The 25,890-nt window shown below is 44.0% G+C and overlaps 2 protein-coding genes across 2 annotated transcripts in view; one reads left to right on the forward strand and one right to left on the reverse strand.

Annotated features, from left to right (window-relative positions):
* MTREX (Mtr4 exosome RNA helicase) overlaps positions 1-432 on the reverse strand; it is a 64,643-nt gene extending 64,211 nt beyond the window's left edge. The window contains exon 1 of the mRNA XM_060236585.1: positions 320-432. Coding sequence (XP_060092568.1) covers positions 320-432 — 113 coding nt within the window. The remainder of the gene's footprint in view (positions 1-319) is intronic.
* Positions 433-7,693: 7,261 nt separating this feature from the next.
* Positions 7,694-25,890, forward strand: part of DHX29 (DExH-box helicase 29) — a 35,119-nt gene continuing 16,922 nt past the window's right edge. Inside the window, exons 1-11 of the mRNA XM_060235983.1 lie at positions 7,694-8,114; positions 9,004-9,077; positions 9,666-9,779; positions 10,761-10,890; positions 11,991-12,127; positions 14,176-14,301; positions 15,942-16,068; positions 17,879-18,037; positions 19,153-19,318; positions 21,672-21,795; positions 23,742-24,344. Of these exons, the coding sequence (XP_060091966.1) occupies positions 7,913-8,114; positions 9,004-9,077; positions 9,666-9,779; positions 10,761-10,890; positions 11,991-12,127; positions 14,176-14,301; positions 15,942-16,068; positions 17,879-18,037; positions 19,153-19,318; positions 21,672-21,795; positions 23,742-24,344 (1,962 nt within the window). The 5' untranslated portion in view covers positions 7,694-7,912. The remainder of the gene's footprint in view (positions 8,115-9,003; positions 9,078-9,665; positions 9,780-10,760; positions 10,891-11,990; positions 12,128-14,175; positions 14,302-15,941; positions 16,069-17,878; positions 18,038-19,152; positions 19,319-21,671; positions 21,796-23,741; positions 24,345-25,890) is intronic.

The raw sequence follows: 25,890 nt of genomic DNA on the forward strand, positions 1-25,890 counted from the left end.
TGATTTGCTTTTTCGGGGGAATCTCAACTATGTTTTTGTTTTGTTTTTGCCTTGTGGTCTCACGTTGTTGCTTTCGTGATCAGCCGCCTTACTTTACTAACAGACTCAACCATAAAACAAACCAATAACAAGAGGACTCCATAATTAAGACGCTGCCAAAGTCACTAAAGCTGCTCCTATGAACAAGCCCCCAGGCAGAAACGCCAGGGCGTCCCTCACCCAAGAAAGACCCCAGAAAGAACCCCGAACTGCCTCCATCTCGCATGCATCTTCCCGGCTCCTCAGTCAGGCCTCTTTGACCCTCCCCACATTCCCTCACCCTGCTTTGCTTGCAGTAGCGGCCGCTCCCTTGGGGTTCTTCGAGTCGGACGAGGCGGCGGAAGAATCTTCCTCGAACACGCTGAAAAGCTCGTCGCCGAAAGTGTCCGCCATCTTCCCCTCACGCCAGCCGCTCCCACAATGCACCGCGCACGGCTCGCTTGCCTTCAACGCCCACGAGGCCGCGCGAAGGGCGAGCGACGAAACGTGGCTTGTCTGGGGTTTCAGAACACACACAGAGAGAACTCTATGGCATTCGTTGAAAGCCGAGAGAGCAAGCATTCCTCGCAGCTCCTACTTCCGGTTCCCAATGCCAGGACAAAAAGGGAGAAGTTATAGAGTAAAGTAGGAGACGCTGGAATCGTCTTTCCTTATTTTTTTTAAACAAAAATTGTTTTTATTGAGATAAATAAAAGAAAACAGACAGGTAAATGAATTATGTATCCAACATGGGGAGGGACGGTGGCTCAGTGGTAGAGCATCTGCTTGGGAAGCAGAAGGTCCCAGGTTCAATCCCCGGCATCTCCAAAAAAGGGTCCAGGCAAATAGGTGTGAAAAAACCTCAGCTTGAGACCCTGGAGAGCCGCTGCCAGTCTGAGAAGACAATACTGACTTTGATGGACCAAGGGTCTGATTCAGTATAAGGCAGCTTCATATGTTCATGTTCATATGTTCAACATGGTACAAAGAGCACCTAATAAAAGGTTATTACAACTTAAAGAGAAAGCATATCCATCTATATTCAAAATTACTAAAGCTTTCTACAAGAAAAAAATAGATAAATAAATAGGTAACTAAATGAGCAACATAAAAACTCAGAGGTGAGTTTTCAGGGAGAAAAAAGAGTTTGATTAGAGTTTGACAGTGAAATAATTCTATTGCTGGATGATGGGACAAAACTGGAGGGTTAAAAAAGAGCTGGAGAGCATGAGGAAGAAAAATATTGTTAAAGATAGCTTAGCTACACAGAGATGACCAATAAAAGAAGCCAAGCGAACAGGGAGAACAAAGTATGCATAATATTTCTATATGCTATTTTCAGTTTGTGGAGAAACACCATTTTAGGCCTGTGCTTGTCTGGGAGTTGGCTAGAGGAGTCTTAAACTCTAGGCAAGGCTTTGGCCTAGTCTATTCCTCTTTTCCCCTCCCCTCCTGTGTGGAAGCAGCACCTCTGAGGAGGCCTCCTAGAGAGACAGGAAGTCTTTCAGGCTGGTCTCACAGAAGGCTGCAGGAGGGAAAACCAGTTCCTGGGTGGGAACTGCGTTTTATATTAGAGGTTTTTGGAAGGAAACTGGCAGTTAAAAGTTGTCAGGGGAAGCTGACAGTTGAGAGTTTGATTTGAGTCTCGGAGACTGGAGAGTCGATTCTGGATGGGATGGTCAGAACCAGTTATATATTAGGGAGAGAAGGAGCGTTTATCCCTACTTTCATTTATTACTTCTGTTCACTCTGTATTTAAAAATGCCTGTAAATAGTTGCTTGTTTTAAATAAATGTTTTATTTGTTTAAAAGGTAGTCCCTCTGTACCACCAAGGTTCCCCAACCACCTTAGACCACATTACTGTTAGAGGGGAATCCAGGGAAGGCATACAGTTGGCAAGGGTGCCAATCCTCCAGGGGTCTCCCAAAGGACTGTGGTTTCTGTGTTAACCAGGTGCTGGGTTGGCAGAGGACCTTGAGGCCACAGAGCTGGCAAAGGGGATTGGGAGTCCTGTTCTTCTCGGTCAGGAACCCCTAAACTGAACAGGTGGTGGCAGCGTGCCCTAGTAGTGGGAAGATAAACTCCCTTCAGGAGTTGGCAACTAAAAAGGGAGTTGACGGGACCGGGTCTGAAGGCAGAATCGAGCCGGTTCCGTCACACAGTTGATAGCAGCAAATTTACTTAAAGCTGTTATAGTGGGTTCTATACATTAATGAGGCGAAGTGGTAGTGAACATAGCTTTTATTGAATACAGCATGGTATAGCGCTGCCTACGAAGACTGAAAACTAGGGCTGCAGGGCCCCCTATATATACACACCCAAAGTTCCCGCGCTGCCTGTGACTCGACCATTCAAACCAGTCGGGGGCTTTTGATTGGAGCAGGGCATCAGGATTTGGATCCTGCTGCCTATTGTTCCCGAGTCCCCCAAGCTCTGTCCTTCAGGCCCCAGTGAGCCAGGCAAAAACTCCAGCTTATAGATATAATTCTAAGCACATATACAACATCCCTCCCCCCTTAGTTCGCAAGCCTAGCTGACGCAGTCATATGAACATATGAAGCTGCCTTATACTGAATCAGACCCTTGGTCCATCAAAGTCAGTATTGTCTACTCAATCATTGAGGTAGGCTGGCTTGTGATGCTCTCTGGTGGACAGCCTGAGCCCTGGAGGGGGTGTGGGAGTGGATGCAGTTGCAACGACAGTGAATGGAGGGGCTGCCGCTGTATCGCTCTCAGCTGGCGGTTCCTGGGCCTCCGTGACTGCCGGCTCTGCCTGAAGGGCGGGGCTCTGGGCCCCTGCCTCCGCTGCAGCGGTTGGGAAAGGCGTAGATGTGGCGGTCTGGTTGTCAGGACTGTAATCCTCGACTTCTATCTCGGGGCTCTCGCGGGACCTCAGCTGGTCGATGTGTGTCCTTATGGTGGACCCTCCCTCTGTTGTAACCTCGTACATTATAGATCCCAACACCTTGGCAACCCTTGCCGGAATCCAAGTGGGCCCCCCCCCAAAGTTCTTAGGCCTAACCTGGTTCCCCGTATCTAGCCCCCGAGCTGCCTGGATCGACTCTGGAACCTCCTGCAGGTCGAGGGCTCTGTCTGGGTACAATCGGTCTAGCAGAGTGGCTACCCAGCGGCGCACGAGGAGTTCAGCAGGGCTGCAGCCCGTGGCCGAGGAGGGAATACTGTGCTGTGATAGTAAGAATTCTGCAAGGCGGCCCTCCCAGTCCCCCTGGATGCCGCCGCGGAGCGATTCTTTAGTCGTCCGCACTGTCCTTTCGGCCTGGCCATTGGTGGCCGGGTGGAATGGGGCTGACCTGATGTGCCTAATGAGGTTGCGGGCGCAGAAGTCCTGGAATTTTCCCAGCGTGAAGGCCGTCCCGTTATCCAAGACCAGCATGTCCGGGAGGCCATGCGTGGCACACACCCGGCAAAGGCCGCCAATGGCAGTCCAGGAGGAGGTGGATGCCACCATGAGCGCCTCCAGGAATTTCGAGTATGAGTCCACAATTAAGAAAAACGTTTGTTCCTGAAAGGGCCCCGCAAAGTCCAGGTGCAACCAGGACCAGGGGTTTCATGTGGATTCCCAGTACTGCACTGGAGCCCGGGGAGGCGCCGGCTGGGTCTCCTGGCAGTGCTGGCATCAAACGACCAAAGACTCGATCGCATCGTCCATCCTGGACCACCATACATAACTGCGGGCGAGTGCCTTCATGCTCACGATCCCTGGGTAGGTTTCGTACAGCGCCGTGAGGACTCGGTGTCTCAGAACCGGAGGCACCACCACCCTGTTCCCCCATAGCAAACACCCCTTATGGACAGAAAGCATGTCCCTGTGGGAGGCAAACGCCCTAAACTCCAGTCGCACCCAGCCCGTGGGCCATCCCCTCCATATCCAGTTCAGAACTTGGGAGAGTATTTTGTCTTTGGCCGAGCAGCGTGCAACATCTTTTGCATGCACTGGGCGGTCTGGAAGAGACTCTAGAAGCGGGATCTGGTGTGCTGGGGCCAGATCCGGATCTTCTGACGGCAGGTGGTTGAGGGCGTCCACGTGGCCCATGGCTTTCCCCGGCCTGTACTGAAGACCATACTGTTACCCCGCCAAGAAAATGGACCACCATAGTACCCTGGGTGACAACATTTGGGGTGTTTGTTGGTTGGGGGTGAAGAGGCCAAGTAAGGGCTTGTGGTCTGTATGGACGGTGAAGGGCCGGCCGTATAAGTAATCATGGAATATTTTTACTCCTGCCATGATTGCCAGGCCCTTCTTGTCTATTTGCATGTAGTTGCGCTCTGGTTTCTGCAATGTTCTGGAGTAATAGGCCACCGGGACCTCCCTGCCATCTGGCAACACATGGGCCAGGACAGCGCCCACCCCATAAGAGGAGGCGTCGCAGGTCAAAACGATGGGCATCCTCTCATTGAAGTGTGCCAGCAAGCTGTTGGACATCAGGAGGTCTTTAACGGTCTGGAAGGCAGCTGCTTACCGGTGGCCACAAACCCACGGAGCCCTTTTGTCTAACAGCCTATGCAAGTGTTCTGCTAACGCCACCTTGTGGGGGAGGAAGGCAGGTAAAAGTTGAGGACGCCAAGGAATTATTGCAATTCGGCTTTGTTAGTGGGGGCTGGCACATCGCAAATGGCTGTGATCTTGTTCTTGGATGGGTGGATCCCGTTCGCATCCACCGTGTACCCCAAAAAGTCTATTGTAGGGACCCCCAACAGACATTTTTACTTCTTTACCTTGAGCCCTGCCTCATTGAAACACTGTCACACGGTGCGGAGGCGGCTGGTGAATTCCTCTTCCGTTGCTGCAGCGATCAGCACATTGTCAAAGAATGGCTGGGCCCCGGGAATCCCTTTTAAGAGATAATCCATTAAGTTCTGAAAAATCCCTGCGGCCATGAAGACCCCAAACTGGAGGCGCTTTATCCGGAAAGTGCCCTGATGTGTAACTATGGTTTGGGCCTCGGCCGTGGCGGTGTCCACTGGCAATTGCTGGTACGCTTGGGCCAGATCCAGCTTCCCAAAAATGTTGGCGCCTGCTAGGGATGCTAACACATGGCTGACTACCAGGACTGGGTAGGCATGGTCCTGCAGTGCTTTATTGATCGAGCATTTGTAGTCTGCACAGATGCGGATGCTCCCGTTTGGCTTGAATGGGGTGATGATTGGGGTTTTCCATCGTGCGTTGGCGACTGGCTCCAAGACCTCTTGGGCCACTAGGCGGTCTAGCTCCTGCTCTGTCTTGGGTTTCAAGGCAAAGGTTACGCTCTGGGCCTTTAGCCATACGAGCAGCACGTTGGGGTTTATTTTTAACGACATGGGGGAACCCGTGTATGTTCCTAGTGTCCCATCGAAAACTGCCAGGAACTCCCCATAGATGTCCTGGAAATCCATGCTGGCAGGGGAATGATGGATTCCCTCTACTCGGATCCCTAAAGGTGCAAACCAAGCCTGGCCCAACAGGCTACTCAGATCCCCTTTCGCCACCAGCAAGGGAAGGTCTCTTGAAAATTTCCCATATTGCACCTTGACTACCCTGGCCCCTTTGATGCCAATCGCCCCTTTCTGGAGGTTTCTTATGAGCACGGGGGACAGGTATAGCTTAGGTCCCCCCTTGGGACAAAGTTTCTTTAGGGTCTGGGCAGAGATGATGGTGTGTGTGGCCCCTGAGTCAACCTCCATTCGACAAGGGGCGTCCTCAATAAACACTGTCATTTTGAGTTTATCTGGGGACGGCATGAGGATGTCGCATACCTGTCTGACCGACGCGGTGATGGTGTTGATATCCTCTATGACGACGATCTCATGGCGACGGCCATTTTTTCCGCTCTTCTGGCGGGGGGGGGGGTTCTCGGGTTGGTGTCATTTTCGAGCGGCAGACCCTGGTGAGGTGACCCGTCTTCCCACACTGGTGGCAGACAGTGTCCCAGAATCGGCAGGAGCGGCGCTTGTGGTTTTCCCCGCAACTTGCACACTCTCTAGCTGGTGCGTTTTCGGTCGCACGTGCCAGCTGGTGCTTTGCAGCGGCATGGTGGAGCTTGAGAGCATCGTCTCCCCCTGAGTCGTTCGCTTCCGAGGAGGAGGAGGCAGCTTGGTGAGCTGCTGCCACCGCCATGCGCTCTCCATGCAATTTCTCATAGGCGGTAGCTGCTTCGATCGCCTCGGGGAGGTCCATCTCATCTTTCCCAAGCAGCTTCCTCCTCAGCAGCTCGTCCCGCAGCCCAAAAATAAACCGGTCCCTCAGTCTTTCCTCCAATCGGCGAAACTCGCAGCGGAGTGACAGCTGGCGGAGGGACGCAATGTAGTCCACAGCAGACTTGTTGGGCAGCTGCCTGCACTCGGAAAAGTCGAAGTGATGGGTCAGGACTGACGACTGTGGTGCGAAATGGGTCGTCAGGGTGGCGGTGATGTCCGTGTAGGAGGCATCCTTGAGGAGGGTGGGTGCCATTAGCCCCTGGGCTAGCTCCTGGGTGTTTATCCCGCACGAGCTGAGGAATAGCAATCTCTTTTTATCCCCCACAACTCCGTGGTAGTGGATGAAGTTCTCCTGTCAATCCAACCAGGTCTCCTGTCGCTCTGGGCTGGTCACTTCGAACTCGGGAATCACTCCTGACGTAGCGGCCATTGTCAGCACAGGTGGTGCGGAATGCCCGTAGCTGCTGGCCTCGCTTACCAGGATCCCATCCTTGTTGCCACTATAATATAGTGGGTTCTACACATTAATGAGGCAAGGTGGTAGTGAATATAGCTCTTATATTCAATACAGCATGGTATAGCGCTGCCTACGAAGACTGAAAACTAGGGCCACAGGGCCCCCTATGTATACTCACCCAAAGCTCCCGCACTGCCTGTGACTGGACCATTCAAACCAGTCGGGGGCTCTTGATTGGAGCAGGGCAGCAGGATTTGGATCCTGCTGCCTATTATTCCCAAGTCCCCCAAGCTCCGTCCTTCAGGCCCCAGTGAGCCAGGCAAGAACTCCAGCTTATAGATACAATTCTAAGCACATATACAACAGCTATTATAATGTAAAATTCAGAAATACAACTCACCACAGCGCTAGCTGTGTCTGGAGCAAGAAGCAAAGCTCACCATTGACGGATATTTTGTCACCCCACAACTACAATTTACACTTCTGTGTGTCGGTTCCCCTGATGAACAAAGTAGGAGTCAAGTGCACCTATAAGACCAACAAAGTATTATTCTGGATGTAAGCTTTCGTATGCATGCATATGAAAGTTTACATTCTTTCTGAATAAAGCTTTGTTGGTCTAAAGGTACGCTTGACTCCTACTTTGTTTTACTGCTTCAGACCACCACGGTTGCCCACTTGTACCACCGAGGAACAGGGGGCAAAAACAACGCACGCAAAGAGCATCGTCACTGCGCCCCAGATTGTTGACTTTATTCTTTTTATGGGAATATTTCAAAACGTGGGAGTCCTCGCCAAAGATGTGGATTGTCTGGCGCGTGGATTGTCTGGCGCGCTTCTTTTCTGTAGTTTTTGGATAAAAGAAATTTGTTCAGAGAGCGTCTCCCTCTACTCGCTTCACGGACATTTCTACATCCGTATCTTCGCAGATACACAACTCTTGCCTTCCACGCATTGAGGATTACAATCGACAACCGAAAGTCGCGCTATGGCTACGATTAAGACTGCAGCCTCTTGTATGGGGGCGGAAATCAAGCGGAAGCGGAAACTCAGCGACTGTGCGAGGAAAATGCCCTTTTGGGCGGAAGCGTCTGAGCACGGGTGGTGCTCTTGGAAATGTCCCGTTGCTGTCCAATGAAAGCGGCTGTCACGGTGTCGGCGGCTGGTGCAGAAGCCCGGATGTGAGCAGCCGGCGTGAGACCGGCGGAGGCTTTGTGCGGGTTCCGTCGCGTGTCTCTGCTATGGGCGGCAAGAATAAAAAACATAAGGGCGGCAGCGGTGCCGCAGGGGCCGGCATGGTTCACCCCACCGCCGTGGCTGCAGCACGAGCCAAGACGGCAGGCGCCACCCCGGCTGAGTCCGGAGCCGCTGGCGAAGCTGCGGGCAAGAAACCTCCGGCCCCTCGACCCAGTCCCGCTGGCAAAGACCCGCGCCTGAAACAAGGTACCGAGACTTTTACCTGGGAGTAAAACCTCTTGGGTTCAGTGAGACCCATCTGAGAGTAGGTCAAAAGTTGGTTGGTGGGGGCCACCTTCAAGCCTCGTTGCTTATAGTGGAATCAAGTACTTAGACCGCGTCAGGCATCCTGTGCCTGCTTCCAGACTGTATTGGGGTGCTTTGATGAGGAGCAGCATAGGTGTTCGTAAAAGGGGATAGACTGACTCATGGAGGATAGTTCCAGATAGGTAGCTGGTAGGGGATTCCATGGTCTGGCATGCAACTTAACCTGTACTGTTTTGTTAACATATTGAGACCAGTGTTCCCTCTAAACTGAGTCAGCATGAGTTAGTTCACAGATTTTTAGCCTCCAGCTCACAAATTTTTGTCTTAGCTCAAGAATGATGACCCTAGAGCACAATAATTTATGCAGCAGCAACAACTTTAATGCCAGTAGCCAGGACCGGATCTACATGTTTTTTGAGGGGGGGGCAAAATTAAACAATGGTGCCCCCTTATGGACCCATTCTACCTTATGGGCCCATAGAATATAATGGACTCCATACTCAATTTGGGACCCCCCCCCCAGTGGCGCCTGGGGCAGCACCCTCCCTCTGCCCCCCTCCTTGATCCGGTCCTGCCAGTAGCTCACAAAGTAGAATTTTTGCTCACAAGACTCTTCAGCTTAGAGGGAACATTGCCTGAGACCCTGATGATGTTGTTCCATGGAATACACTAATACTTAGTATTCCATGAAATACATTAACACTGCAATCCTATGAAAGTTTGCTACAGTCTTAACCCATTGATTTTGGCTATTTATTTGATAAAGACATTCTGTCAAGTAATTGCTCCAGTAATTTCTCAAGTAATTTTTGTTTTTTCAAATATACAGGTCCAAAAACCTACAGCTTTGGCTCCACAGTTGACTCCAGCGCATCTGCGAACGCAGATAAATCCATTCTTAAGGTAGGTGCGTCTGTAAACAGAGGGGAGGAAGAAGTATTAACTTTTATTTGGAAGTGGTCTGTAGGGATAGTATTGAGGGATAGTATAGGGATAGTTTGTGAGGAGAATGAATCAGAATCTCACTGTTTCATTCATGTGCATATCAAAAGAAAAAGGAAAGCTCCCCTGTGCAAGCACCAGTCGTTTCCGACTCTGGGGTGACGTTGTTTTCACAGCGGACTTTTTTTTACTGGGTGGTTTGCCATTGCCTTCCCCAGTCTTTTACACTTTCCCCCCAGCAAGCTGGGTACTCATTTTACCGCCCTCGGAAGGATGGAAGGCTGAGTCAACCTTGGGTCAGCTACCTGAATCCAGCTTCCCCCGGAATCGAACTCAGGTCATGAGCAGAGAGTTCATACCTCAGTACTGCTGCTTTACCACTTTGTGCCACGGGGCCGCTGCATACCAGTAGAACATATTATTTTCTTGTAAAACTGTGAAATAGATAATGCTTGCCCCCATAGGTCTGTGTCTTTGTTCAGATGTTGAAGTACAACTTGATGTGATTGTTACGAATTTTTACTATTTTACTAATTTTTACTATTACAGGTAATGATTAATACTAACTTAGAGAAAAGAATTATTGGTGTGATTAACGAGCATAAAAAACAAACTGGTGAAAAGGGGATGATTTCTAGAAGACTTACTGCTAAGAAATTACAGGTAAAGTACAAAATTTTTCCTCACTTGTTCAGTAATAGGCAATACACAAAATGTTCCTCTAGCAACACAGATGGGGAGAGGAGAGTTATCATTTCAAAGTATTCTTATATATTGAGTTTACTAAGATGCTCATAGCACTCACTCTAGGCAATACAAAAAATGTTCCTCTAGCAATACAGATGGGAAGAGGAGAGTTGTCATTTCAAAGTATTCTTATATATTGAGTTTACTAAGATGCTCATAGCACTCACTCTTCATTTGGTATTTCTTGAAACCATGAAGTACAAACGTATTTGTGACTGAATTAAGCTGAGTAGGAGTCTTCTGAATCTTAGGGATGATTCAGGCATAACTTGTAGTGCACACTTTAGGGATTAGAAATGGGACTATGATATCAAATGATCTCTACCTTATTAAGACCACGTTCTTTTTTCCAGCCATTTTTTCTGTATCAGCCTTAACTGGGCAAAATGTCAATTGGGACATCTTAACAAGAGACTAAACTCAGTTAGCATGTCTTGTTAGCATAAACCTGGGTGCTGATATAACCTTAATCTTGGTGAGGATTTGTGGGAAGAATTTTGCTTAAGTGGTTGCAGGAATAGATATATGATGCCACGTTGAATCCTTTATGGTTGACCATGGTTAAGGGATTCGTCTGCACATGCCTTGTATTCTTCTTGATGGGTGTGTCTTGTTACCGTCTTAGTATTCTCTAAAATGATAGTTTATAAACTTGTCTTATGGGCTTTGTAATTGATCCAAAGTTCTATGATGCACAGTTAGCTCTTGGTGATGGTAGATTTCCCTGTTTGCTGCAAAATTGGGGGATGGTTCTGCACTTGAAATGGGCTGGAAGCATAATTATTCTTAAACAGTAATTAACAGTGATTGCTCTGAGTTCCCAGGTTTATAAAGAGACTCTGGACAGGAACTAAAATTTCTTCTATATCTTAGATCTTATTCTGCTGTCCCTTATAGGATGTATACATGGCTCTGCAAGGATTTTCTTTTAAGACTGAAGATATTGAAGAAGCTATGAAAAATACTATTTTGTATGGTGGTGATCTACACTCAGCGCTTGACTGGTTATGCTTAAACCTTTCAGATGGTAAATACAAAGGCAAACCATAACTCTGAATTTCAGGGAAGTTACACTGCTGCTTTCCATATTTTTATCTGTCATTCTTTTTTATGATTAATCTTAACTTAAAAGCTTATGATAGGGCTGCCAGCCCTCAGGTGGGAGTGGGGGATCCCTCATTTTTGTGGGCTCTTGCCCATCCCACCTCCAACAGCCATGACCTGGTGCAACTTCCCCAATGGGATGGCATCATGTGGAAGTGATGTCATCATGCCAGGGACATTGTGTGGTGATACTCTATGGTAACCACAGAGTTTTGCCCAAAATACCAGTGTTACTGTGCAACATCTCTGATGATGATGATGTTGTCACTTCCAAGAATATTTTAACAAATTTTTAAACTGTCAATGGGAAAGCATGGAATAATCGCACTGGTTTTCTTAGCATGAAATTAACAGATGGAGCAAAATAAGGGCTAATTAGAATAGTGATTAAATATTGGAAATGTTGGCAAAATAATAGGAGCAGAGCTAATGAGGAAATAGTTTAAAACTACCATTAGTGGTTGCAGTGTAAAAATATTGCAATTTCAGGAACAATGGTAGCACGTAGTGATTGTACATGTATGCAAAGAACAGTTTACATAAACATTATATTTCAAGTTGGTCTGTGTGACTGTAATTCTTTATATGTTTAAATGAATTTAAATATAAGATAAAAATGTAAAAAGATATTTATATATTCACATGGGAATCCTCCTATCTTTAAGTGACTCAAGATCCACCCACCCTATGGTGCCACCCTAGGCAGAGTGGCACATTTCTAAGTTCATTAGAGGCAACTCTACTTAAAATGGAACTGTGATAATGCCAAGCTGGAGGTCAGGGAAGGAGGTCTAGGTGATAGACCAATATGATTTTGTCTCTACAATCTGTGCAAGAGTGGTTGTTGGTTCCCTTTCCTTTTTGGAGCCTCTTCTGCTTATGCCTTGCCCTTGGCATATGATGACACCCTCCAAACTTATTGTTGTGGTCAGATTTAAGACATATAGAATATTATCCATTCCTTCCATTTAATCAATTGATATCTGATGCATGCTTTGAACTGTATTGTGACTTTTTTTAAAGATGCACTGCCAGAAGGTTTCAGTCAGCAATTTGGGGAAGAGCAACAGAAAACTAGAGCAAAATTTTCTCCTGCTCCACCATGTGAAATGCCTCAGGTGCCAAATAATAAAAAGAAGGAAGATGACTCTGAAAAAAAGGTACTTTCAAAGCTGGTTTTTCAGACAGAACGGACACTGGTTAGAACTCTCAAGGGCGTAAGTTGTTTATATCTTTTCCCAGCTCTTTTGAGAATGAGGCAAAGTATAAACTTACCATAAGTTCATAAGAATATAAGAAAAGCCATGTTGGAGCAGGCCAATGGCCCATCCAATCCAATACTCTGTGTGTCCCACAGTGGTCAAAACCCAGGAGGTCCACTTTCAAGGAGAAGAAGATAGAAGAAGATATTGCATTTATATCCTGCCCTCCACTCCAAAGAGTCTCAGAGCGGCTCACAGTCTCCTTTACCTTCCTTCCCCACAACAGACACCCTGTGAGGTGGGTGGAACTGGAGAGGGCTCTCACAGCAGCTGCCCTTTCAAGGACAACCTTTGCCAGAGCTATGGCTGACCCAAGGCCATGCTAGCAGGTGCAAGTGGAGGAGTGGGGAATCAAACCCGGTTCTCTCAGATAAGAGTCCGCACACTTAACCACTACACCAAACTGGCTCTCCTCCAAACTTTCAGAATGCCAGAAGCCCTCCCACTGTCCCCCCCCCCCCCAGTTCTAAGGTACAATTTCCCTCCTTTTTCTGTTAATTATTTAAATATTTTCAATTATCAGAAACGTTAATTGTCATAAACAGTAAAAACAGACCATAATGAGGGTCTGATTTTTTTTAAGATGATGACAACAATGGTTTGGACAAGTAGGAATAATTTCCTTGCAGGAACAAAATCAATAGATTTTATCTTAGAACGAACAGTCCTTTTGTATGTGTGTTAAAACAATTGTGTAGCTTGCCTGCCAAGTTAGCATTTTCTTAGACAATATTCATGCAAACAGTTCTATTTAACATCACTTTGAGTAATGTGTGTTACAATTGGGGGACCCACAAGATTCACAGAGGAAGAAGATGCCATCCTCTCAGGTCCACTTGGCAAGCTATCTGCTTGCTGCCCAGCCACTGCCCCAGTGCTGCCTCCACATTTCAGCTGGGGAGGCTGCAGTGGATCCTGTTCTCCCTCCCTTGCCTGTCTCAAGCAGTGAGGAGGATGACCACTCCAGATTTATGTCTCCTACCTGCCTACAGTATCACTGCCAATATCCTTTTTCAGATACAGCAACTAGTACTGAACATGATATTCCAAATGAGTCTACTCCATGGTGTACAAAGGCATTACAGAATTGGTAATTTGATTCTCAGTTCTTTCCTAATGATTCCTATTTATTTTTGGGATTCATATTCCCCCCTGCTTTGGCAATGTGGGGCTTAGGGTAGCTCACAACATTTTTTAAAAATACAACAAAACCATAAACTTCATTGTTAAAACAGTTAAAAATGCTCAAAAAAGAAAATATGTGTAGTGTGGAATAACATTTCTCATAACCACTGTTTGACCCAGTTCTTCAGACTCCTTTCCCAGAAGCAGTGGCTCTCGGTGCACCCCCATTCATTAAAATGGATGCAAAGAATTCATTACCTTTCATTTCCATCTTCTTTAAGCAATCCTTTTGTTCCTTTGTCATGCCACAGCCCAACTGCCTTCCTAGCCAGTTTCCTGCTCCTGATAGATTTGAGAAGGGGAAATCTTTCTTCTAGAAAATGTGTTTAGCTTCATCAAGATCACAGCATAATGTGTCTTCAGATCAAAGCCTGAACAAATACCCTGTTCTCGGTGAGAGAAAAAATGGGAATAGGAATATTGGTGGCTCTTCAAAGAACAAATACTGCTATATCTGGACAAGTATTTTTGTAATCAGACTGTAGGGTAGTCTACATTTTTAATAGGCTGTATTCCTAGCCCTCATATATAGCAGGATTACTTTTAGAAGGCAACTGCAAGATATTGCATGACTTCACCAACCACAATATACTAATGTTTAGAATATGTGACATTGGGAATGTCTTTATGTGTTATAAGAAGGCACAAATACATCTTACTGAAGCACTAACACATTGTGCCTTTGTATTATTCTATAGTGGTCACATTTTAAAAAGATATATTACTATTTACAGTCACCTGCATCTTGCGATATCCAAAAGGCAGACACGGGAATAAAGAAAGATATCAGCATGAAGGAATGGATCTTGCAATATGCTGAGCAGCAGAGCGATGAAGAGAAAAGCGAATCTGCGAAAAATTCAGAAGAGGAGGAAAAATTTGACCCAGTAAGTTTGTAACTATTTGCTGCAGAACTTGGATCATTTGACACTTAAAATGAGGTTTTAACAGGCATCATCTAATGTTAAGCTTTTATTATTTCAGCTGGTTAAATGTCATAGTGCTTGCTTGCTAAGAGTCCTCTCATTGGGAGTTCTTTCATCAGTTACAATAGTTCCTATCGCTCAAGCAGCTTGTTACATTATCCCTGGTCAAGGAAATAGCTTTTTTTTTAGTTTTAGGTTTAAAAGAGCATCTTTGCTTGATAAATGTACTAAGCAATCTTTATCTTTTACTGAGTTTTCATTTTTATAATAGCTAAGCTCCTAGTTTTATTAGAACAGCCTCTCTAAATGCAACCGTCTGTAAAATAAAGTTACAGGTAAACAACATACCTTATTTTATTATGGGGAGAGGAGCTGCCGTTTCATATGGCCTTGATGACGGAGTGCACATGGACTCTCTGAACTTTTGTCTAAAATAAAATTGTGCATCCACAACAGCTTTGGTTCTGCAATGTCTATGAATTATGCAAAGGAATGCCAAGCACTGTATCTGGCCATCTCTCTGTCTTGCATGGTTTCAGTAGGTATTTCAGTAAGTATTGCCTGCATCTTTCAAGCATTAGGAATGAGAAGTTGCTTTCTGACAAGGTGCACATGAAACTAAATTCTGCACACAGTGCATAAGAACATGAGAGAAGCCATTTTGGATCAGGCCAGTGGCCCATCCAGTCCAACACTCTGTGTCACTCAGTGGCCAAAAAAACTCGGTGCCATCAGGAAGTCCCATCAGTGGGGCCAGGACACTAGAAGCCCTTCCACTGTGGCTCCCTCAAGCACTAAGAATACAGAGCATCACTGTCCCAGACAGAGAGTTCCAACAATATGCTGTGGCTAATAGCCCTGATGGACCTCTGCTCCATGTTTATAATGTACCACGTGCTGTTCTCATGCAGTAATGTACAGAGGAAGGAGACATTTGATAAGAATTGGAAAGTGTCCTGTGTTATTCCCATATGCTCTTTATCAGAGTCAAATGAGACCATACAGAAGAGTCTGATCTTTACTTAATTCTGTGATGTTTTCATTGATGATATTGCCCAGAAGCAGCTTCCAGTGGTCCCAGAACCACTTCCTTATCTTTGCAAAGCCATTGAGCAATAGGTTGGATTTTCTGTCTGTTCTTTCCTGAAAATGTCTGCCTAGACATCTTAGAGTTTGAAGATGACCTCGATACCTGCAGTGGTGATCCTCATCTGTATTTGTCAGCAGACAATTGGCAGTTACCACCCCCCCTTCCAGATGTCTCAATATTAACAGTTTGATTCTGCACCGTCCCTCTTTAAGGGGGTAATGTATGAACTTAGTGCCAGTACAAACCCTAAGGAAGAGAAATGTCCTTCCTCTATTTTGCTCCCGCAACAAGCCTGTAATATAGATTAGGCTGAGAGAAAGCGACTGGCATGGAAGAGTGCTGACAACATGCCCCAAGAATCCTAAGGCAAGGTGGATTCACGTGCCCCCCAAAAATCAGTGCTACTATAAAAGAATTATTAATTATCCTCAAACTATTTTGATAACACCATGTCTAAAATATGTGATTTATGCTTACAAAATATATTAACGGATTACTTGATTTGGAACAGAATGAAAGATATTTACACCTAGCTGCCAAACTTACAGAAGCCAAAGAACAGGCAAGTTCTTCCAAGCAAGACAAAAACAAGCAAGGTCAGAAGGTGGCACAAGAAAAAATAAGGCGCATTCAGCAAGGTAGGAGGAGCATTGCCATAGTTCTTATCTCCAGAAATCCTAATGGAGTCAATGCTTCTGATATTCAGTGTATGTCATGTGCCCTAATGTGATTTTTTTTAAATGTGACTTTGTAGTCTTATGTACAAAGGATACAGTTCCTTGTATTCCACTTTGTATAGTTAGAATGGAGCCTTTGATGCACAGTTCTCCCAAATTCACACTCCATAGAATCATAGAATTGGAAGGGGGTCTCCCGGGTCATCTAGTCCAACCCCTTGCACAATGCACAAAATTCACAAATACCTCCTCCTAAATTCACAGGATCAGCATTGCTGTTAGATAGCCATCTATCCTCTGTTTAAAACATCCAAGGAGGGAGAGCCCACCACCTCCTGAGGAAGCCTGTTCCACTGAGGAACCACTCTTAACTGCCAGGAAGCTTTTCCTAATGTTGAGCTGGAAACTCTTCTGATTTCATTTCAACCTATTGGTTCTGGCCCTACCTTCTGGGCAACAGTAAACAATTCTGCACCATTCTCTGTATGACAGCCCTTCAAATACTTGAAGATGGTGATCATATTACCTCTCAGCCGCCGCCTCTCCAGGCTAAACAAACCCAGTTCCTTCAACCTTTCCTCATAGGACTTGGTCTCCAGACCCCTCACCATCTTTGTCGCCCTCCTCTGGACCTGTTCCAGCTTGTCTATATCCTTCTTAAAATGTGGTGCCCAAAACTGAACACAGTACTCTAGGTGAGGTCTTACCAGAGCAGAGTAAAGTGATACCATCACTTCACGTGATCTGGACACTATACTTCTGTTGAAACAGCCCAAAATTGCATTTGCTGTTTAGTCATCACATCACGCTGTTAACTCATGTTCAGCTTATGGTCTACTAAGACCTTTAGATCCTTTTCACAAATACTACTGCCAAGACAAGTCTCCTCTATCCTATAACCATGCATTGGATTTTTCCTACCTAAATGCAGAACTTTACATTTACCCCTGTTAAAATTCATTTTATTGGTTTTAGCCCACTTTTCCAGCCTGTCCAGATCATCCTGTATCTTGATTCTGTCTTCCACTGTTTTTGCAACCTCTCCCAATTTAGTATCATCTGCAAATTTAATAAGTATTCCCTCTACTCCTTCATCCAAATCATATATAAAGATGTTCAACATAACAGGTCCCAGGACAGATCCTTGCGGCACTCGGCACGCCTCTCCAAGAGGATGAGGAACCATTCACAAGCATTCTTTGGGTGCGATCTGTCAGCCAGTTACAGATCCATCTGACAGTAACAGGATCCAAACCGTATTTTACTAACTTGTGAACAAGGACAGTATGTGAAACCTTATCAGAAGCCTTACTGAAATCAAGATAAACTCTGTCTACAGCATTACCCTGATCTAGCAAGGTAGTAACTTTTTTCCCATGGTCATGTGTGTTGCATAGATATCGTGGCTCAGAACATGGGCTCAAGGCACATGGTGGGTCAGTTTTGCACAAGCCAAGCAGGTCTGAATCTGGTCAGTACCTGTATGGGAAGCCTATTGACCACTCTGTGTATGTTGCCTTGAGTTTCATCCTAGGATTGAAATGAAGAGAAGTGGCCACAAACGACAGAACTGTCAGCAAGCTGTACTCTGCTATTAAGTCCCAGGAGGCTGACCCTGCTTAACTTCCGAAATCTGACAAGATTGGGCTAGTTTGGGCTATCCGGGTTCTTAGACTGGAGTGATTCTGCATAGAAGATTGCACTGTTACTTACATAACTTCAGAACATGTCAGAATCCTTGAATAACCAATCATATGTTCCCTCTTGGCAGAAATGTCAGTATTGGAAGAACACCCTGTGTTCAATCCTGCTATAAAAATTTCAAACCAGCCAAGTGAAAAGAAAAAGGTTCCTGTGCCTCTTGACACTGATGGTGCTCTGAATTTGAACTTGCTTGAAAAACCTAAAGCAGCTCCTGAGGAACAAAAAGGTATGGCAGAACTTGCTTAGATTATCATAAAACCATTGAAAATGCTAGCTTACTCTAAATGTCTATTAACAGGACCAGCGAAGTGATGTGGATTTCTAAGTTACATTCTGAAATGAATCCATAACACATCTGTTTGTCTAGTGTAATTTTCTCCTTGTGTGTGTCTGTGTGGGTTGGTTTTTTGTTTGTTTTTTTGTAGTTCTTTGGAATATTCAAAGTATTTTCTTTGGTTGCTGTCACCTTTTTCATGCTCACAAGCATGTACTTGTTTCAGAAAGGAGGGAACTGGAAGTTCATTGTAGGTTTCTGGCTTAGCAAAAATCTCTTTGTTTTGCATTGATTTTTCTCCAGAGAAGTTTACTAAGTTACAAAAGCTTCTGCCCATTTTTTATCTGATCTGGAAAACTTCAACCTGATATAGAGACACAAAACAATTCCCTCGCTCCAGGTTCTGCTGTTAATTCAAAACTTTCATATTCCATCCTTGGTGGAAAACTTTTATCTGAAGCTTTCATCCTGCTGGCGATGCATCAGATACGCAGTATCTCCTGTATGCGTCCCTAAAAGACAAAACAATACAGGCCTGAGACAATTTAATCTCTCTTAGATATTTATGTAGACTTTTATGTTGCTGTTACCCTTTAGTGTTAATTCACACGTTCATCTTCAAGCAGCAACACATCATGGATTCCCTCCTGCCACAATGGCTGGGGAGCATCTCAGTCCTGTGTTTTTTTTTTGGCTTGTGTCCGCATGTCAGCTCACAGTGCTAGAATAAACTTCATTAACTCCAGCAGGGGAAATGTTGTATAATGTTTTTAGCTTGATTGTAATATTGTCTCTGTATATTTACTTGGAAGTATTCCCACATAAGGTGGTGGAAGCTGTTTCTGAGTAAAGACCCACAAGACTGATATGCATGTATTTCTTAGCATCTAATTCTCCTAACGGTTTTGTAACTGATAAATGTGACAGTTTTATTATTTTTATGCATATGCATGACATCTTTTGCCAGCCGTAACCTAATTTCCAGACAGTATTGCAGTTTTCACAATGTACTGTGTAGTTGTTTTTCTTCCATTTTAAAACAGCAAATTTGTTTTTACAAACCTTAGTGAAAAAGAGAGAACCTCCAGACGTGAGAAATTTTGATTATACTGCTCGAAGCTGGACTGGTAAATCTCCCAAACAGTTTTTGATTGATTGGTGCAGAAAGCATTATCCTAAGTGCCCAAATCCATCATTTGAAAAAGTTCCAGCGGGGAGGTATTGGAAATGTAGGTATGTATTTGTCTTGATTTTAATATTTGTCTTGAAGTTTAATTTTTGTTTTGATTTTGTGTAATAGTTTTTCTTTAGCCTTAGGTATAATTCTGAATGGATGTATTAAATTCTTTTCTATAAGGAGCACTTGGGGCTGCATTTCCTGCTGGTATTCATCTTTACATTAAAGCTTTTGAACTGCACTGTTTTCCCCCAGGTTTACAGCTGGGGAGTGGAGATGGGTAAAGTGACTTGCTCAAAGTTTGTGTGAATTCATGCCAGAGCTAGGTCCTCTCTTTCCTGTCACGCACTTATAAAGATGAACTTGAGTACTGTAAGTTTTGCATTCCAGGACAGATAGAGTCATACTAGGTTGCTTATTTTTAGTAACTATTATTTCCCTTAGTTTTCCTAACTTTTGAACAAAATGGTAGCAGGAACAGAAATAGTAAATTTTTAATATCATAATACTGGTCTGTTGAACTTTTAAAATTAATATAATGCAAATGGAAAAGCAGTCTGGCTCTACTTTGGTTATAATGGAACAAGGGTTAGATATGACTCAAAGCGCAAAGTTATACCATCTTGAATACCCAGAAAGCATAATAAGGGTGTAACTGTTTAAGATTACACAGTCCCTCAGCTGATTTTTGACCATATACCAACAGCCAAACACTGCAACTTATGTTTTTCTTTTCATGGAATGCAGCTATAATCTCACATAATTATGTCTCCATTCAAGCTGACCACTAATGTATAATTGTAGTCTTGTGGTATAACTAGAAAATCAGTTCTGAAAGATTAAGACCTTCTTGTCTCAGCTTCCACAACAATATTTAAAATGACATTAAGTTTCTCTTCTTTTTATTCCCCCTGAATCATTCAGTTTTAGGTTGACTCTTTTAGGTTTTGCAGTATTTACATTTGAAAGAATTCTGCTTGCCACTCTGAGCCCAAAGGATAGAACAACCAAAAGTAAACAAAAGCACAATAATTACTTTATAATAATAGTTTTCTGTGTGGGATCTTGCAGAATTCCTAGTCTTTTAAAAGTTTATATAGGTGTATGATGGACCCTTGCTGTTTCTTTTTCTGTGAGGCAGATTTTCCCATCAAAATTCTTTATAGTTCCCTGCTGTGATTGAGCAGCCCACAGTAGCGTTTGCTAATAAAGGTTCTTAGATTTCTGTGTGTCCTACCCTTTTTGTCGGAGGGCTTATTTGGCTTTTGCCTAGCTCAGATATTTGTTGTGGATAAAAAGGAGCTCTCTTGTTAATCCTTTTATTGAAGATGACATTGAGACATTGTAAACTTCAATCAGAAACAACTGGGTTAGGGATAGGAAGGGTGTGAGAAAGCTGAGGTAAATTTCATTGTGTTTATAGGTTATATATTAACAGACTACACTTACTTTCATAAATGTTTGGTTCTTAACAATGAGAGATTTCTTTGTCTTAGAGATTTCTTCGCAGCAACAATTTGTCTTCATAAAGGTTTGTTTAATTTACTTAGTTTCCAGGAGGCAAGTACATTCTTCCTGTACTTATCTTTCTCTCTGGGAGGTTATAATGTTCCCTTTAACTCTGGAGGTGTCTAAGACAGTTTTATTTTTCACAGAACAGGGGTCCATTCAGAGATGAATCCACTGAATAACTGAAAAGGAAATACTCTGTTTCCCAGAAACAGTATTCCTTTTCTATTTGCCTAGACTGGCAGTTTCAATCTACTTGCTAGTTTCTCCTGCCAAACTTGATCCTCAGTTCTTGACACTGTGAATAAACAGTTTTCAGCTTTGGCTAACACTTAGACTAAAAGTTTCTATTTTGAATTTTTCCTCAGATTTTGTAGTATACAGTAAGGGCAAAGAGTTATGTCCCTTCACTTTTCAAATGACTTTGTCTGATTCCCTCTGACAGACACACCAACTCCAACTACCTGGCTATTGACACACCAGAGATGAAAAAGGTTAAAAAGACCCTTTTTCTCAGCATTCAGCTGCTCTTAATGTTCTCCTCGGCTGGCACTGACTGTTCAGAGAAAGGGGGGCGGGGTGCACACAGACACTAGGCTTCACAGTCTCTCAGTTCTCTGAATTTGATGCCCTAAGCATTCTGTTTTCGGAGGCCCATTTGTCACAAGGTGCAAACAGGGGAATTGTTTGAATACTGAAAGATTATCATTTGTCACCTTATTTAAATGGCATATTGTCTTAACATTAAAACAAACAGACAAATTGTAGACTCAGACCACAGGGCATGGCATGGCATGCTTTGTGTGGGGGAGATGTGTAGACAAAAGCCATATTTTTCTGTATGTAGAAATGACTATAGGTGAAAGTACTTTTATAAATCTGCTGTAACTTTTTGTTAAGGGCAAGAGTTATCAAATCAGCTGATGACACCATGACAGTGTGTCCAACAATCCTCACGGAGGACAGCATGCAGGCTCAACATCTGGCTGCTACGTTAGCACTCTATAATTTAACCAAAGGACAGGTGAGATTTAAAATACAGTTGGAACTCCAAAAATTCTTCCCAGGGTGAAAGCAACTGCACATTGTTTCAGTAGGTCACAGCTAGCAGAGACCTACATTTGACATCAAAAAGAGTTGCATTTACTTCCATTCCTGCTATGATGTCTGCAGCTCAGGGATGATCAGAGTTTACCTGTTTCTCTGGTGGCTGTTTCAAAGTGGGAACCATGCGCCAACCACAAGCCTCACTGGCCAAGGGCCTTACCACTCTTCTGAGATGTAGGGGAGGTGACTTATTGGGGAACAGGACTTTCCAGGCCATTGAGTATCACTGTAGTAAGTGCTTATTTATACAAGTATATTAATCACTTGAAGAATCAAATATGTTGACTTGTATGTGTGAATGGCAGTACCTTGGCAAGCTAAAGGATTTGATCAAAACAGTTTGGGGGCTCTTCTCCTATTGTCTTTGACAGTGCATTTGATACTTTGGTTGGTCTTTGGAGCATAGGTGTTGGCATGGTAGCTCATAGATTCCTATTGCTTAGATTAGATCCCAGACACCTTCTTGGTATAGTGGTAAATTTTGGCAGTGAAACTCCCAAGGACTACAACTAGTCACTACAACTTGGGGAAGGATGGTGGCTCAGTGGTAAAGCATCTGCTTGGGAAGCAGAAGGTCCCAGGTTCAATCCCTGGCATCTCCAAAAAAGGGTTCAGGCAAATAGGTGTGAAAAACCTCAGCTTGAGACCCTGGAGAGCCGCTGCCAGTCTGAGAAGACAATACTGACTTTATTAGGGTTTGTAGAATCTTTCGGGCTCAAGTGCCGTGTTCTACTGGAGAAAGTTTTTCTTCCAGACGTTTCGTTCTCAGCTGCGGAGAACATCCTCAGTGGCGTTGCAGTCCAAAACCAAGAGTATAAGCAACTTAGAATTTTAAAAGTGGGGGGAGGGGTTGCATAAATGTATTTTGTGTTACTACAGCATTTATTTGTTTATTTCATTTGATTAACCCACTCTCCCCAAAACCATCTCAGACCGGTTGACAATTTATAAATATACAATTTTAAACCTTCTAAAATACAACCTGCAGTTAGAATGAATGAATAACTGTAAAATCACTAATTTACAGTTACTTTACAGTTACTTTACAATTTAAGAAGGCATAAAATTCATATGGAGAGGCAATATAAAATGTCTGAAGAAGGGAAGAAAGGGGAGGGGGAAGCAAGAGGGAGAAGGAAAGGAGAGGGAGGCAAAAACTAACTGTAGCCTATTGGCTAGGTGCCTGATACTGCCCTCAGCCATAGGCCTGGCGGAACAACTCTGTTTTGTAGGCCTTGCAGAATTGTACTAAATCCTAGAAATATGCCACATTTCAGAAAACCTATCAAGCTCAATAACTATTTCAAGAATAGTTGCATTTTCAATTTGATCACTTCGCTTGACATAACAGGTAGCAAACTTCTCTTCACATATAAATCTTCAAGTGCTTTGATTAGTAATGTATCTTTGTGGCTGTGGTTAATTAAACAGTTGCAGAAAGTGCAATAGAATCTTGCCATTTACTACTTGAAATACAAAGAACCATGTAATCGGTTTACAGTTCCCAAAAGGACTTTGGGCTTGCATATCTTAGATTTATGCCCTCTTGCTTCATGGCAAACAAGTTTTGAAACTGAATAAGTTTTCAGCTTGTGTCTGCGGCATTGTAAAATTGGGGTCTGTTTTTTATATAGTGTGAGCATGTCTGATATGATAGAGAAGAAAAGGGAGAGAGCCATCAAATTGCTTTGAGTGTTTACCCCCTCTCCTGGTTTGTCTAAAATCTCCTTTGTTCCAGAAGGTTATTGAACTTGATTCTTCTACTGCTTGATTCTGTTTTAAAGTTCAAATCTTGAGATCCAAAGCATATTTTTTCCCTCCCTTGTATACAGTTGATGTTGTGCGTTTTCCTCTCTTCTGCAGTCAGTCCATCAGTTACTTCCTCCTACATACAGAGATGTGTGGCTAGAATGGAATGACACTGAAAAGAAAAAGGAAGAAGAAAACAAGATGGAGACCAACAAGCCCCGTGACCAATTCATTGCAAAACTGTTGAACAAGCTTAAACAGCAGCAGCCCCAACAGCAGCTTGAAAGCAAGCCCAAAGTATCTGAAGATGCTGAGGACTCCTGGGAGAACTTACTTTCAGAAGAGGAGTACAGCGAGCATTCTCTTGAGAGCCCCGTTACAGATGACTTGGAACCTGCCAGGGCCCTCTTTAAAAAACTGCAGAGCTCGCCCAGGTACCAGAGGCTTTTGAAGGAGAGGGAGCAGCTCCCTGTGTTCAAACACAGACATTCCATTGTCGAAACACTTAAAAAGCATCGAGTTGTGGTCGTGGCTGGAGAAACAGGCAGTGGCAAAAGTACCCAAGTTCCGCATTTTTTGCTGGAGGACTTGCTATCTAATGAGCGAAATTCAAGTAAATGTAATATCGTTTGCACGCAGCCTCGACGAATCTCGGCTGTGAGTTTGGCAACTAGAGTGTGTGAAGAGCTGGGCTGTGAAAGTGGACCTGGAGGAAGAGTAAGGTTTTATTTTTTTTTAATCATGTGTTTGGCTATGTGCACCAAGCCTGCCTTTAGAGAATGTAATGAGTGCAATAAGATTTCTAACAATTCTCAGTGTATAATAAAATGAATTCACAGTTGCTACTAATGGAGATTGCTAGTTTAATCGAGCTTAATGTGATACTGAGTTCTAATTCAGTAGTAACTGAGCTTTTATGAAGGCTGTTAAGTATGTCATAGAGCAGGACATACAGAACCTGCACATTCAGAGGAACTAATCCTTTAAATCCCAAATCCAGGAGGCAACATCAGGGGAAGGTCATGACCTCTGTGCCCTGTTGTTGGCTGTCTAGAGGAACTGGTTGGCCACTGTGAGACAGGATGCTAGACTAAATGGTCCATTGGTCTGATCCAGCAGCGCTCTTCTTATGGTCTTCTATTCTTACAGTGGCATTTATTAGCCAACAAACTCAATAACTGTATAGAGCAGGAGTGGCCAACGGTAGCTCTCCAGATGTTTTTTGCCTACAACTCCCATCAACCCCAGCCATTGGCCATGCTGGCTGGGGCTGATGGGAGTTGTAGGCAAAAAAAAACATTGGAGAGCTACCATTGGCCACCCCTGGTATAGAGAACAGTGTTTGAACTTGAATAGATAGATTGCCTGTAACAGACTGAGAAATGTCCTGTATCCCTTAGTGAACAAAAGGGAGAATTTTGCTAGGTGTTTCTTCTAGCGTCAAAGTGCTACAGTGATAGGAGCACCTGTGTAACTTCTGGAGGATCCCTTCTGTGTAACTTCTGGAGGATCTCTGAGGTGTGCCTGACAGCCAAACTCTGAAAAAATGTTTTTTCAGTAGGAACAAAATTGTGCTTCTGTCCAGGTATGCTAGGTAACCAAACAAATTGAGCCTGTGTTATTTTTCAGCTATACTGAATGCTTAGTAGAATGGGAAAACATTGCAAAACACTTCTAGGGTAGTGCTAGGTTTTCACATGCTGTTTGTCCTGAAGAATGATGCTGTTAGTGGTAAAGAAGAGATGTGCAAGATGAGCAAACCTAACCACTGTCTTTTCTTTTACTCTGTGAGTTTAGTGCAGCTGCTTCACAATGTGGGATGTACTGAATTTTTGCTCTCTTCTACTGTTAGCTCTAGGGAAAAACTTTCATTTTTTTCCTATGTGGTAGTTCTGCAGATCAGTGTGCTATTAAATGGGCTGCTGGTTTATGACATTGGTTTCTTCCATTGAATCCTTGAGTTGGATTCAGCTAGCTTTTGTGCTGGTCAAAACAGAAAGAGAAGGATCACTTTGATCACCAAAAAGGCTTTGCCCTGGGGATCATGGTGGGACATGAGTTGATAAAAGCCTCATGAAACAAGGACTGTAACAAGGGGAATAGGCTAAGATTAAGCAAAAAGCTGGATGGATCCAACCCATAGCTCTAACCGTTTAATCTGCTATACATGTTTTTACGTAAGTAAAACACAACTTTCTGTTTAATGCTTCCTAAAATCCATGCTGCCCTCAGTCATTATAATGTTGGTCTTTTTGGTCTTTAC

Source organism: Heteronotia binoei, chromosome 4 (assembly GCF_032191835.1).
Source record: "Heteronotia binoei isolate CCM8104 ecotype False Entrance Well chromosome 4, APGP_CSIRO_Hbin_v1, whole genome shotgun sequence".
NCBI lineage: Eukaryota > Metazoa > Chordata > Lepidosauria > Squamata > Gekkonidae > Heteronotia > Heteronotia binoei.